At 64.9% G+C, this 14,542-nt stretch overlaps 4 protein-coding genes across 4 annotated transcripts in view; 3 read left to right on the forward strand and 1 right to left on the reverse strand.

The window, feature by feature from the left end:
* The window catches only part of EMIHUDRAFT_442824 (hypothetical protein), a 4,066-nt gene extending 2,734 nt beyond the window's left edge, over nt 1-1,332 (forward strand). Inside the window, exons 6-7 of the mRNA XM_005781397.1 lie at nt 39-139; nt 809-1,332. Of these exons, the coding sequence (XP_005781454.1) occupies nt 39-139; nt 809-1,124 (417 nt within the window). The 3' untranslated portion in view covers nt 1,125-1,332. The remainder of the gene's footprint in view (nt 1-38; nt 140-808) is intronic.
* Nucleotides 1,333-1,898: 566 nt separating this feature from the next.
* EMIHUDRAFT_113911 (hypothetical protein) lies at nt 1,899-8,410 on the forward strand (the record flags this gene model as incomplete). The annotated part of the gene is made up of 5 exons (XM_005781398.1): nt 1,899-4,410; nt 4,571-4,695; nt 6,630-7,535; nt 7,640-8,053; nt 8,204-8,410. The coding sequence occupies 5 exons, from the start codon at nt 1,899-1,901 to the stop codon at nt 8,408-8,410; spliced, it is 4,164 nt and encodes a 1,387-aa protein (XP_005781455.1).
* Nucleotides 8,411-10,888: 2,478 nt separating this feature from the next.
* EMIHUDRAFT_234245 (hypothetical protein) lies at nt 10,889-11,333 on the reverse strand (the record flags this gene model as incomplete). The annotated part of the gene is made up of 2 exons (XM_005781399.1): nt 10,889-11,104; nt 11,187-11,333. 2 exons carry the CDS (start codon nt 11,331-11,333, stop codon nt 10,889-10,891), a joined length of 363 nt encoding a protein of 120 aa, XP_005781456.1.
* An 802-nt stretch (nt 11,334-12,135) lies between these two features.
* EMIHUDRAFT_234247 (serine dehydratase) lies at nt 12,136-13,370 on the forward strand (the record flags this gene model as incomplete). Its single annotated transcript, XM_005781400.1, has 2 exons — nt 12,136-12,621; nt 12,828-13,370. 2 exons carry the CDS (start codon nt 12,136-12,138, stop codon nt 13,368-13,370), a joined length of 1,029 nt encoding a protein of 342 aa, XP_005781457.1.
* Between the last annotated feature and the right edge of the window lie 1,172 nt (nt 13,371-14,542).

Here is a 14,542-nt window from a genome sequence, read left to right on the forward strand (position 1 = left end):
CGCATTAATCTCGGGTGATCTCGGGTAATCTCGGGTACAGGTCGTCCTCGTCAAGCAGAAGGTGGAGGGGCGCAAGACCTTCGAGGAGCACCTCCCTGAGGAGACCCTCTCCCTCGTCGGCATCGACAGCTGGGAAAAGGAGCCCCCCCCCCTCCCCCCCCCACCCGCCCCGCCCCCCCCGCCGCCGCCGCGCACTACCACTCACACCAAGCCACACGGACACAAGGAGAGCCCGCGCACTACCACTCACACCAAGCCACACGGACACAAGGAGAGCCCGCGCACTACCACTCACACCAAGCCACACAGTAGTAAAGTGAAATACAAGCAGGGAAGAGAAAAGAGGTATCTCTTCTCGATGAGAGCACCCACTCTCCCCCTTGGGTGGGTTCGCATACCTGGGGGGGGGCGGGCTGTCCCCTTCTTCACACCAACAGTGCGGCGCTTGGGTTTCGCGGCAGGGCAGGTAGGGGACGGCAGCGCAGGGGGCATAGCAGCAGTGTGCGGCGCGACACAGGGCAAGGGGAGGCCACACTCGCAGGGGGCGTCACACGTCTAGACACACATCTAGACACACCTGCCTGTGTACAGATCACAGATCACACCTGCCTGTGGCACTTTTGCGCGCACACACTCCGGGCCGGCGCTTTGACAGAGGGAGCCACGGGGGCGCTTTGTGACAGAGAGGGAGCCACGGGGGCGAGGGTGGAGCGCGGCGCAAGACAGCACAGCCCCTCTCGCGCATGCCTAAAAGAGGACACTCCCCTGCTCGCTCGCCACAGCCCCCCCCCCCCCCCCCCCGCACTAGGTGCCGTGGGGGTCCGACCCAGACCGCGACGGCGCGCCGGCGTGCGACGCCGACGCCGGGGCTGTGGCGGCGGCGGGGCCAGCCTGAGCCTACTAACATATACAGTCGGGCGCGCGTTGTGTCGCGGGGAGAGTGGCGCGGGCCGTGGATTGGCGGCCAGCTGGATCAGCTACCGCACCGCGCGGCGTCCCCATCGCATCACGACGAGGATATACGGCTTTATGCGTGCGGAGAGTCGCAATGGACTCGGTCCCGGTCAGACGTGAGTGTCGTGAGGGAGGGGAGGCGGGGGACACGGGAAGTCTGGGCAACGTAAACGTAGAAATAAGGAAAGTGCCCCCAGAGAGGCCAGAGACTGTGAGCTCAGAGTCCAGAAAATCTCGCGATCCGAAAACCGCGCGCGCGCACAAACACACGTCACAGTTTGTACAGTGTACTACTGGAGTACACACACATATGCACATCCCACATCATGCACATGCTAGCGCATCTCTGCCAGTGGCGCCGATGGCGACGGCGCGAGGCGATTCTTTCGCAGTCTTGATGTAGAGCGCTCCAAGATAGTGTCCCTCCCAGCGCGACGGGTCTCTGTCCGAGGAGACACTGTACCATACACTCGTCAAGGCGCACCGCGGCGAGAAGGTGGAGGGCGAGAACGTCGACGTTCTCAACGCGGTAGTACGATTCGACCCGTTTACGAATGCTTGGGAGGGAGGTTGCACCGATGGCGACGGCACCGACCGCGCTATGTGCTGCCTTGCTGTAGCTCTAGCCCCTGGCCGCGGACGATTGATGCGGGCGCAAGCCTGGGTCTGCAGGGCTCGTGCCAGTGCACGCCAGTCCCGTGCCCAGTGTCGTGAGAGGGTCACTTGCTTGGTTGGAGCACTTGGAGTGCGGTCGGTAACCTCACATCCAGGGCCGGGTTTGTCGTAAAATTCAGGCGTCTTCTTCGCTGTTTATTCACAGCACGCCCCTAGGAAACCTAGAGCCCACGGTTCCCTGGGGTCGCCTCGTGAATAAACGAGTACAAAGAGCGGTGCGTAAAATTCTCACGCGAGATCCTCCAATCCCAAGTTTACCGCGTGCAGGAATGAAGGCCTCCGACAGCGGCGCCGCCCCGCTGCCCCTCCTGCTCGCCCTCGCCAAGGGCCTCCCGTCTGCTGCATTCCTCACCCTCTACCACAACATCGATGCGGCGTCCTTTGGACTCCTCATCGTGCCGGCGGCGGCCGACCTTCCTATCAGCTCTGGCATCCCAATCTATCTGCTCTCTGTCGTTGCGGGACAGGTCGGCTTCCTGCTTGCATCGCGCTTCTCGTCCGCATGTGGCGGAGCAACCATCGAGCTGGTGCCACTGCTGGCGCCGCTCGCGTCGTGCGTCGGCATCGACCAATCCGGCCTGTCGTCACGCACGGCTCGCGCGTCGACCCTGCTCGCCCTGCTCTCGTGCACCTCCCTCCTGATCGCGATTGCGTACTTTGTGATTGCGCGCTTCAAGCTGGGCCGCCTGCTGCGCTGCATCCCCCTCATTGTCCTCAAGGCGGCGCTCACCGGGGTCGGCGTGTACATGGTGGTAGAGGCGATCAAGATGGGGGTGGCATGGAAAGAGGAAGGAGGCATGAGCGAAGGTGAGACCACCGTCTTCCTGACCGAGACGGCACGCGCTGGGAGCCAGCTCTTTGGCCCCCCCGCGCGCCCCCTCCTCCTCGCCACGCTCCTCACGCTAGCCGGCTACATCATCGTCAAGAAGCTCGGCTTCTCGCAGTCGCAGTCGCTCGGCTACCTCGCCGCGGTCGCCATCGCCATAAACGCCCTCACCCTCGGCGGCGTCTGCTGCAGCGCGGCCCCAGGCGTCCGTGATCCCGGATGGTACTTTGGAGGGGACGAAGAGGGCGAGGCGCAGGCGTCAGCGCTCGGGCTTCTCGCAGAGTTTCGCCCGTCCGAGGTCTCGCTCCCGGTGCTTGCGACGGCGCTCCCGTACATGCTCTCCTGCGTCGCGATGCACGCCATCGTGGCTGTCACAGACATGGTCTCGCTCGAGGCCATCGCCTCTTCTTCCGGCGACGGGCCCGCTGTCACGCTCGACCTGAATCACGAGATCGGTGCCACCGCAGTCGCCAACCTGCTCGCGGCGGCCGTGGGGGCCATGCCCAACTACCTTCAGCTGACGCCTTCGCTAATCTGCTTCCGCCTGGCCGGGTCGTCCGGAAGCCGCGCTGGCCCTCTCATCGCCGTCTTCACCGCCGCCTCGCTGTGGGCCGTCTCGCCTATCGTGTCTGTCCTGCCGCGGTGCGTGGTCGCCGCGTTCATGCTCGAGATGGGTATCGACTTCGTCCTCGAGACGGGAATCCGCACCTTCACCGTGACGACCGACCCCGTCGACCAGGTGCTGATTATCATCGTCCCGACGGTGATGCTCCTCGGTGGCTTCTTGCCCGGTATCCGCATCGGCCTGCTCGTGGCGCTGGCCAACTTTGTCGTCAAGTATTCGGCCGCACCGATTGTCCGCTTCCAGCAGACGGGTGGCGTGCTTCGCTCCAACACCGTACGGCCCCGCGAGCACCAGCTCGTGCTCGACGAGCGCGCGAGTCACTCCATCTCCATAATCTCTTTGCAGGGCTTCGTCATGTTTGGGTCGGCGCCGCAGCTTTCCGACGCACTCGACAACTGCCTCGCGAGGCGCGCGCGCTGTCCCGCGCAGCACCTGCACACCCCGCCATGGTTCGTCATCGTCGATGCGCGGGCAGTCAAGGGGTGCGACTTCGGGGCGCTCCAGGACCTGGAGAAGATGCGAAAGGCCGTCGTCGCAGAGGGCGGCATCTTCCGCGTCGCCCAGCCGCCACCGCCCGTCGCCCACGCGATCGAGCGAGCGCTGGAGGGCAGCATGGGTGAGCTCGCATCCTTCAACGCAACCCTTCATATGGCCGAGGACGCCGTCATCGCCGCGCACGCAGCTCCAATGACGCAGGCCCACCGCGAGTCGCTTGGAGCGACCGCTGCGCGAGCCTTTCTCAGGTCGACAAATCCGGAGGCCAGGAAGCGCGATGTGGAGGCGAACTCGACGCCGCCGACTGCAGGCGGGCCAGGCCTTGACACCACGCGGGTGGGCAATCACGAGGCGGTCCTGAATGTGCTGACGAGCCACACGCCACAGGTGGAGTCGACGCACGTGGCCCACGCGGAGGCGCTGCTTTCGCTCGGCAAGACGCGTGCTGTGGCCGCGGGGGAGCAGCTATGGGGCGTGACGGACCAGCCGAGCTTCTGGGTGGTCGTCCTCGAGGGGCAGCTCGAGACGCGGCGGCACGGGTACACGATCGAAGAGCTGGTCGCCGGCTCGGCGTGCGGCTTCCTCTTCTTACTCGTGAAGGGCAGGCAACGCGAGACGGACCTGGTCGCGGTGCAAGCCTCGCGCGCGCTCCTCGTGACGGCGGAGGCCATGGGAACGATCGAAAGTGCGCACCCAGCGCTCTACAAGACCCTCGTCGACGCGTTCGTCGCAAAGGCAGCCGCAGAGTACCGTCACTGGATTCGACACACGTCGGTGCTCGAGGCTCGCACGGCGGATGCGGACGTGTCGCAAGCTGCGAACGTGGAGGTCGACCGTAGATGCAGCTACTGACTTGTACGGAAGGGTTGCAAGCGTAATTTTTTCTTTTGAGCTAGACTTCGTTGTTAAGCGAAGGCACACACAAGATGCCGGTTTTTTCTTTTTCTCGCGCCTTCCTGATATGGCCTCCCACCGCATCGGCGCGCGCGTCGCAGGCCTATCGCCAGCGCAGCTGTGCGCCATCATCGAGGCGCAGGCGGGCGCGAGCGCCGCCGCGCTGCGCGTGGCGGAGGAGCACGCCGCTCGGCTCGTGGAGCAGCCCGAGTGGGTGCTCTCCGAGGTCCTCCTCTCGCCGGACCTCGCCCCGCACATCCTCGCCCAGCTGCCGCCCACGGAGCACGCCGTCAAGGGGACGTGCCGCGCGTGGCGCCGGGGCTGGAAGGAGACGCTGAAGAAGCGCGAGAGGCCGCGCATGCTCGTGATCGGCGGCCAAGACAGCGATGGACGCGTCATCAACTCGCTGGAGCGGTACGACCCGTCAACAAATGAGTGGGAGGAGGAGGCTGTGGCGCCGATGCCGACGGCACGAAACTATGTCCGCATGGCGATGCTCGACGGCAAGCTCTACGCGGCGGGCGGCAGGAATGAGGCTGACCTCGCAATTTCCAGCGTGGTGGAGCGGTACGACTTGGCTACGAACGCGTGGGAGGCGGTCGCGCCGATGGCGAATGTGCAGGGAGGTCTCGGCGTGGCGGTGCTCGACGGCAAGGTCTATGCTGCGGGCGGCTTCGACAACGACGGCTTCCTCAGCTCGGTGGAGCGATACGACCCGGCGATGAACGCATGGGAGGCGGTGGCGCCGATGGCGGCGGCGCGCGAGGGTCACGTCATGGCGGTGCTCGACGGCAAGCTGTACGCTGTTGGCGGCTGCAACTACGACGGCGGCGGCGCCTTCAGCTCAGTCGAGCGGTACGACCCGAGAACGAACGCGTGGGAGGCGGTGGCGCCGATGGCGACGGCGCGGGTTAATCCCGCCGCGGCAGTGCAGGACGGCAAGCTGTACGCTGTGGGCGGCTTGAACGACGACGACGGCATCCTCAGCTCGGTGGAGCGGTACGATCCGGCTGCCAATGCGTGGGAGGCGGTGGCGCCGATGGCGACGGCACGATATGCTCTCGGCGTGGCGGTGCTCGACGGCAAGCTGTATGCTGCTGGCGGCGAGAAGGTGGAGGAGGACGAGGACGGGGACATGCCAGTCAACACGGTTGAACGATTCGACCCGGTTACGAATGGCTGGGAGGCGGTGGCGCCGATGGTGACGGCACGTTCGCTCCACCTGGCGGACGATGGTGACGGTGTCTGATGATGCGAGCCTCGTCGGGTTTCGCTTTCGGTTGTCTTCCTAGTTCCTTGTGGAAAAAACCCGCATCGACGCACATCTCTCGTTTGTGCGCAATTTAGGTAGAAGGGCAAGATCACCATCAACATATGTTCCAATACTTAGTAAGTGCAGAATATCAGTACCTATGCGCTTTGAACGGCCCAACGGTGCGGTGGGCCGTCGCGCTGCCTCCGAGCTCCGTCCCCTCTGCGCGCCCCGGGCGCGTGTGTCCGCCGCGGGGGAACGCCGTCCGGGACCCGTCATGCCCCCCATGCCTCCCCATGGCGCTTCGAGCCCCCTCCCACCCCGCCCGCCCCCGCCCGCCCCTCAGCCTCACGCCACCTCTGCGAGCTTGACGTTGCGCCCCTCCCTCCAGCTCCGCTCCGCCGCGCGCGCGACGGCGCCGAGCAGCGCGTGCCTAACCACTCAGCACACAAGCTAGCACCGGCTACGTATGCAGCGCACCTCCTCTCTTGGCCGAGCAGCGCGTGCCTCTCGACAAGCCGGTCCTCCTCCACGAGGAAGTGTCTACGAAGTGTCTACGAAGTGTCTAGGAAGCGTCTAGGAAGTGCCTCTCGACAAGCCGGTCCTCCTCGACGAGGGGGGGCTCGTTGCGCACCTGAGGCGTCGCGATCACCAGAGGCGGCTCGGGACCCCAACTTCACCAGTGCTCGGCCCAGGGGGGGGGGGGGGGGGTTGCGCGCCATGTTGAGGAACTCCGTCAGCTCGACCGTGTACGTGTGCCGGTACCGCTCCGGGAAGGACCACTCTATCACATATCGATATGGCGGTGAGTGGCGGTGAGTGGCGGCATGATGGCGATAGAAGCCATATATCGATCGCATGTTCCGTGAGCATGAACATGATCCATGCGCGGCACGATCGCGGCGCAGGCACTAGCCAACGGCTTCGAGGCGGTCGCCGACACGTCCACCCACATCGGCATGGTCGAGTTCGAGCAGATGTACGCCCTGCCCGAGCGCAACTTGACCGACCTCAACGGCATCGAGCAGTTGTGCGATTGTGTCGACGCGCGGGAGGCCGCAGGCGACAACGCAGAGGAGCTGCTGCGCGCGCTGCAGCTGGAGCGCGGGATTGAGCTGCACGAGGATGTGGTGGAGTTGGCGCTGCTGCGCCGCCAGCTTCGCATCCCGAAGGAAAAGCGGCGCGCAGCAATGGTGGCGGCTGGCATGATTCGCCAGCACGACGCGATGAACGGCGTGGCGGGGGTGGCGAGGCGCGGCATCCGGGCCGGAGCTCGCGAGGGCGCGGCGGGCGCTCAGACGAAGGTCCGGGAATTTCACCACCAGCGCTCGGCCTCACAGGGCAAGGAGCGGTACCAAAAGCTGCTCGACGAGGCGCCGGCCGAGGCGGCGAGCGTGACGAACAAGCTGTACCTGGAGCTGGCAGGCTACTCCGTTTACCAGGAGGCGATCGAGGATGCGGCCGCGTGCGCGTCGTGCGACCCCTCCAGGAAGCAACGTCCGTTTACTGGAGAGCGGCTCGCGTACGACATCGACAAGGTGCTCGACCGGCACGCGCTGTGCCCGGCGTCGAGCTCGGCCAAGATCGCGTGCGTCTTTGGCCAGGCCGAGATTCAGGCCATGATCCGCCGCCGCTCCTCCGACTTCGGCACCTACACGCAGAAGAAGGCGGCGCGGGAGGGGAACGCTGCCTGCCGCGCTTGCTACTCGCGCTGGGAGTGCGCCCACGACGCGTGGGCGGCGGCGCACGGCACCTGGGAGGCGGCACGCGACGCGGCGCAGGCGGCGCGGGGCGAGTTCTTGGATCCGGAGCCGGTCGAGCCGCGGCTGCTTCTCCTGTTTGGCAACGGGAGCATCGACTACCTCAGCGACGGCGCGTGCCCCCCCCTCCCGCCGCTCGCGCAAGCCACCTTGGCTAGGGACGCCCCTCCCCTCCGGCAGGCACGCCCCAGACGCACTCCTTCCTGATGGACGTTGGCGACAAGGCGGAGCTGCGCGCGGGAGCGGGCCGGTCCCTGCTTGGGGCGCTGGAGAGCTGCGATGTCGGGCGTGGCGTGGCGGAGTACTTGACGGTGATCGGCCGCGACCAATTGCCATTCAACAACGAGGTCCGCCCGCGCGCCAAGAGCTCTTCCGAGCGGTACGGCGCACAGCAGGGCAAGCCGAATGTGGTCGGCAAAATCCTCAATCGCATCACGAACAAAAATTACGGCGACAAGACCTGCAACAAGTCTACGCGAGTGAGGCTCGCAGCGCTGGCGCGGCGGCGGCGGGAGGAGGAGGGCGAGGAGGAGGGTGAGGAGGAGGGGGGCGGCGGCGAGGAGGCGGAGGCCGTGGAGGAGGGGGAGGGGGAGGGGGAGGGGGAGGAGGGATATGGGTGGGAGGAGCAGAAGGAGGAGGACGACGACGACGAGGCACCATGACTCGCTCTTCGCGGCGTAGACAGGTACGTGAACGATCACCCATCCTTCTCCCTCTCGTAGGACGACTGCGACGAGGACGAGTGGCTGCTATGCTACGGCTACTACATCTCGCTCTGCTACGACGGCCCTTGGTGCGGCCACGAGCTCGTCGTATCGAGGCTCAACGACACCGATCCCGCCGCCAAGCGGGCCGCTGCGAAGTGGCTCGAGATTCTCCGCAGTGGGCCGCTGCACAAGTACTCGTACTTCCGCGGTTCGCGGGAGTAGGGCCGAGGCAGCGCCTGCCAAGAGGGTGGCCGGTGCTTGCCGGCGTCCGCCGCGACACGTGGTGCACATTCGCACGTTGCAGCGCATGTACGTCCCTCTGTGCGTCGTCTCTCCTCTCCTCTCACGTGTGTGTGCGCGCCTCGCTCGCGCGCGAGAGAGGGAGAGCCTGGGGCGCTCGGGCCCCGCCTCCGGCGCGCTCTGAGCAAGCGTGTCGTTTTGGGGGAGGGAGGAGAGGACGGGGGGTGCCTGTACGCCTCGCGAACACGGGATTACGTACTTACAACTCATACCACTATCTCGCGGAGAGGGAAGGGAGGGGGGTGCGCCGCTCGACCGAGAGGCGTTTTTGCTCACCCCTGCACCGCGGCACACTTTGAATGCCGCGGGGCTCCTGCCCGTGCCCCCCAGGCGTGGAGATGCGAGGGTCGCCCCCCCCCCCTGCCCCACCACTTTGTGTGTGTGGAGACGTTTACCTTATCTTACCTTACCACTGTCTCTCTGGAGACTGGACACTCTCTGCACGCAGAGATATCTACATCGTGGTTGCCCTGTCTCTCTCCCTTGCAGCACGGTCGTAACGCCACACAAGGGACCGACACTCTGCGCGCCGCCGCTGATGCCGCGCGCACGCGCATTTGTGAGGTCACGCTGTCCGGTGCGGTCCGCCGAGTGGCTAATGCAGACTGCGCACCTTACGACTCTTGCCATATCGGGCATGATCCGTGATGCGTGAGGCAGGGAAACGCAGCGCTCACCGCTAGCGGCTCTGATTGTCCCGCTGCAACGACGAGCATACGGGGCAGATGGCGTTGCTCAGGTTCGCTGAGCATGTTCTTCTGCGCTCCTCGTCGCCGCCGCCGTCGCGAAGCAGCCGCGCCTCGAGCTTACGCAAGCACTTGGCGCAGACCACCTCGTGCCCGCAGAAGGGCAGCGCCTTCTGGCGCGGCCCGCGTATGCACCACGCACAGCCAGTCACGACAGGCAAGCAGGCGGGCAGGCCTGCCTCGAAGGCGGACCGGTCCGCTCCGCGCATCTCCCAAAGAGAAAAGAAAAAGAAACAGCCTGATAGTCGCTGAGCGGCTCCCGGTGTACCTGTGTTAGTGCTAGTGCGCGCCAGTCCCGTGCCCAGTGTCGTGCGAAAGAGGAAAACGAACTTGCAGAGCGTACGTCGATCGTCGTGTTCGTGTCTTTTGTTTCTTAGCTCCGAGTAGAGGGGGCGCTCCGCCGCTAGGGGAAACCCAAAGCGCAGACCAACCCTCTGAGACCTTGTTATACTTTACGGCCCTTTCCCTGTGAACGGCCGAACGCCCACCCCCTAGCCCACCCCCCGCCCAGGGCTAGGGCTCTCTCGCTTGGTCTTGCCCGCACATCCCGGTGTGCCGCCTAAGAAAAAGAATTTTGGTTTCCCCTTGCACGCACACACGGAACGATTGAGAGTCGTTGTACACGTCGATGTGCTCGGGATTGCCGAGCATGGAGCTGACCGCGGCAAAGAGCCCAACCTTGTCGTGGATTGTGATGAAGTGCTCGAGGAGAGGGCCAACGATAGGCACACCTTGGATTGGGGGGCAAGGGGGGGGGGGGGGGGTGAGGAGGTGCATCTGCGGCTGAGAGGCGAGTGCCAGCTCCCTCTTCTCTTTCCTCGAAACTACTGAGGGGGGGTCGCTTCGAGCAGCCGTAGTGCTCTCCACTGACAGCCCCCCCAGACCCTTGCACTTGGGCTCAACAGACAGCCAGATTTTGTGCTCACCAACGAAACGCCCGGCTTCGAGAAGGCCTTCAGCGGCTTCGCCGTCGCCCAATCTGGCGGAGGCAATGACGTCGTGAGCTTCTCGGTGAGCTCGGCGGGTGTCTGTGTCCAGCGAGGCAAATTTGGCGCACACAAAGGCGTTATCACCGTGGCGAGCGACGGGATGCGACTCATGAGAGGCCATTCAACGCTGCTCGACGTCGGCCTCGCAGTCACGTTCGAGGTGCGCGGGCAAGGGCACGACGAGTTGGCTGTCAGCCTTCGCCGCAAGGCCGGCTACACCGCCGGCCTGGACCTGGCATGAGTTCGCTGCATCGTCGTCGATCGGTTGCCGACACCAAAGTTGTGCAGCGCGCAGCCCGGGCACGCACTGCAGCCCGAGACGCTTGCACCGAAAGCACTCTCGCACAGAGCCGTCCAGCGCGAGCATGTCGCACTTGGTTCTGGACTGGCGGCAGCACGTGCAGAGGGCGTGTATTGGCATCATCGCAGCGCGCTTCGAGTGGAGACGACTCTTGCGGCGTGAAGATCGCTTTCGCGAAGATCTTGTCGGCACCTTGCGGACTGGGGCTGGTCCTTGGCGTTTGTGTATGGACGTACAAGGATGCGAAAAGAATTCTTTTTAAGAAGACAAGGTCTCCACCTCCTCCTCGAGGCCTCCGCCACATCGGCCGCCGCCTCGCCCATCACCTCCGCCAGGCGAGAGAGCGGCACGACCGCGTCCGTCACTACGCCGCGGCTCCCGCCTCTACCTTGGGCCGCTGCGTCTCCCACGGAAACTGCTTGATCCAGTCCATGCTGAAGTCGCCGTCGGGAGGCAGAGCATCTCCGTCGGTGCCACCATCCAGCGCCGGCGCCAGAAACTTGCCGACCGCCACCTTGTAGCCCTGCTCTGAGAGGCCGTCGGCGATGGCGCGGACGCGGCCGCCGTTCCACCCCCACACCTGCACGCCGCGGTCTCGAAGGCATTGGGGGAGGGAGCGGCGTGTGCGTCCGGGCGCGTCAGAGGCGTCCGGGCGGGCGCACGTCTGGGCAGATGAGGATGCCGTTTGTGCTCGATGCTGCCGTGTTTGCGTACAGCTCGACGGCGCCCAGGTCGACGACGCGGCCGGTGGCGGTGTGTGTGGCCGCGAGGTAGGGCAGAGAGCCCACGGGACAGCAAGCCGACGTCATAAACAACGAACACAGACACAGCGCGATAAAAATGTGGAAATGTCACTCTGTTTTTTACATATGCGCGAACACACCACTCACTCTCTCTCACGCCTAAAAAATCGCAAACGCGTCAGCGCCTCTCCTCTCTCGAGGTTCTCGAGGACTCGAGGTGGATATCCTTTCATTAAAATGAACTCGACCTAACCCGTCGGAGGTGGGGGGAAGGGAGTCCCCCGGGTCCTGCGTGAGTGAGTGAGCGCGAGAGTAACCCCAAGAGGGCTGAAGATGAGCGGTGCGCGCAGGGGTCGGCGTGAGGGCGATGAACGCGCCGCGCGGGGCGCCGCCTCACCGGCCCTCGGCCTCGCCAACGCCTCCAAAGTGGCGCAGAGTTTGTTTCATATTAACATCGAAGGCTAAGCTCATGTGTGAGAGAGATTTTTGTGTTTGTCTCATTTGTCTGTCGTCGTCGTCGTCGCGCGCCTTCCAACCGAGGCCCCTCCCCGAAAGGCAAGTATCAGCCACACGAAATCGAGACCCCTCCCCACCGCCCCGATCCCCCCACCCCCTTGCTCCCCTCCCCCCTCGGGAGGGCCGAACTGAGGCGCCCGTGGGGACCCCGCAATTCCTTCCCCCCTCGGAGGGGGCCGGACGAGGCGTACCCCGAGGGCCCCACTCTTTCCTTCGCATAGCGGCCACTCTTCGGATCGCTGGTCGAGCGACCCGGGGGATGCCCCGCGCGCCTGACCCAGGCGCGAAAACGAACCTGCCCGCGAGGCGTGGCACATCTTGCGCGTTGATATACCTGGACTTGCGTGTGTATATGCTGCTCGCGCTCTCAGCCGCGCTCGCCTCCTCGGCAGAAGCTCCTGTGCCGGACGTGCACATCCACACACCCCTCCTCCGGTCGAGCAAGCTCTCCGAGCGCGTCGGCGGCCCCGTCTACCTCAAGATGGACGCGCTGCAGCCCGGCGGGTCCTTCAAGGCGCGTGGCATCGGCCGGCTCTGCACGCACCTCGTGCGTGAGCGGGGAGTCACGCGCCTAGTCTCGTCCTCCTGCGCGAATGCGGGCATGGCTGTCGCAGTCGCTGGCCGGGCGCTCGGCGTGGCCACCACGATTGTCGCGTCGGACGTCGACCGCGGCTGCCGGCTGCTGGAGAGCTTCCGGAGGCTCGGCGCGGAGGTGCTACTGGAAGGGAAGGAGTGGAACGACGCCGACGCGCGCGCACGCGCACTCGGGGACGAGCCCGCATCCGCGTACGTGCCAATGTTTGACCACCCTCTCATCGTCGACGGCCACTCGAGCCTGGTGGAGGAGCTCTTCTCCGCCCGCAAGCCTAGAAGCGGAAGGCGTGTTCATGTCTCCCAACCAGCACTCGAGAGACACGTACTCCGCTGTATTCCGGTGTCTTCAGCTGTACTCACTGTCTTCCTATCCGTCGTACTCACGCGGTGCTCTCAATACGCTGCACAATGCCGTCTTCCCGCCCTCACGTCGGCGTACTCAGCATGTAGGACCGCAACGGCGAGCCGCCCGGCTGCATCGTCCTCTCGGTGGGCGGAGGAGGGCTGCTGAGCGGCGTCTGCGAAGGGCTCAAGAGAGTGGGCTGGGGGTCGGTGCCAGTGTATGCGTGCCAGTCGGAGCGCTGCAACCTGCTGGACCGGGCGATGGCCAGCGGGCGGACGCCGACGCCGACGCACATCTACTCCGCCGACGGGCACGACCTCGGCACGCGGGCAGTCGCGCAGGCGGCCCTCGACTGCAGCGCGGAGCTGGACGTGCGCTCGCTGCTCGTGAGCGACCGCGCGACTCTCGCCGCGGTGGGCGAGTTTCTCGACGACGAGCGAGTGATGGTCGAACCCCTGTGCGCCGTCGCCCTCGCGGCGCTCTACACTCGGCCGGAGCTCTTCCGGCAGCACGGCTCGGTCGTGGTGGTGGTGTGCGGCGGCAGCCTCTGCTCGCTCGACGACGTGGTGGCGTGGCGGCGGCGGGCGGAGCGCGGTTTGGCGGCGACGAGCGACGACGATGAGCCCGGTCATGGACATGGTGAGAGTTAGAGCTCGTGATTTTGCGGACGAAAAGGAGGGAAGAAATAGTAAATAGGAGGGAAGTTGACCCCTGCGTCCCCCGAGACCTAGCGCGGGTGGGTTGGAGGGGGGCTCGCTGCAGGGAAGGGCTGTGTAAGAAGCCGAGATCCCCGTAGTAAAGAAAGAAAACACACAACCCAAGGGAGGGATGGGAGGACGGCACGCCGCCACCACACAGGCCACAGGGATTTTAAGGAGAGGAGTGTGGTGCGCTAGCCGTCGCCCACCCTGGGGAGTCTGCCTCTTCGTATCTCTTTTCGCAGTCTCTCGCCGCTTCTCGCTGCAACCTTCGTGCCCAGTCCTGTGCCCACGCCGCGGCGATCCGAGGGACGGTCGCCTGCTTTTTACCTGGGTTTGTCGACGCAGGGAGAGGCGCCAGAGGCTCTCGGGTGGCTAATCTAAAATTCTCGTCTATCATTCTCACCAACAAGCACAGAGAGACTCCTCCTATCTTCAACCACCGCGGCTCGGGTTTTTTTAACGCTATTGGACTGGGCCCGCCTCGAGCTTGTGGCCTTTTTTTCTGTGTTCGCCTGCCTGTCCGGCTGCGACGCCTCCTGGTCGCGACCGAGGAGGCGCCCCCCCCAGCAGCAGCGCTCTGCTGCTGGGGGGTGCTGGCATCTCTGTACAGACAGCAGCTGTAAGTAGCATGCGTCGACATATTTGTGATGAGCATTTTTCCGGCGGCTTGCGCCGCCCAGTCGTCGGCGAGGTGCTCGACATTAAACGGCTTGAGGGCGAGCCGCATGGCTTGCACCACGTCGCTGCCCGTCATTGCGGCGACGCGTCGCGGCGGACCTGACAGTTTTGCCGGGCGACGGGCGCGCGCGCGTTTTCGAAAAAAGAAAAGGCAGGCTTGCTGACAGCTCAGTCGATCGATTTGCGACGAGCGAGCGATCCGAGGATCGAGCGGGTGGCCGATAGGCTAGGAAGATCAGCGCTGATCGAACAACGTCAGCGAGACGCCCGAGTGAGTGGCTCACTATACCCTATGACCTTGAGCTATGCGTGTGGTAGTACAAGATAGACTCAGATGGTCACAAGTCCTTAGTAAAACGCCAGCACTCGACAGCACGAAGGTGTATTGGGCTCGAATAGCGTGGTGAACACAACCGCCTCGAGCGTACCGCTCAAACACGAGC

The sequence above is a fragment of the Emiliania huxleyi genome (genome assembly GCF_000372725.1).
Source record: "Emiliania huxleyi CCMP1516 chromosome Unknown EMIHUscaffold_202, whole genome shotgun sequence".
Taxonomy (NCBI): Eukaryota; Haptophyta; order Isochrysidales; family Noelaerhabdaceae; genus Emiliania; species Emiliania huxleyi.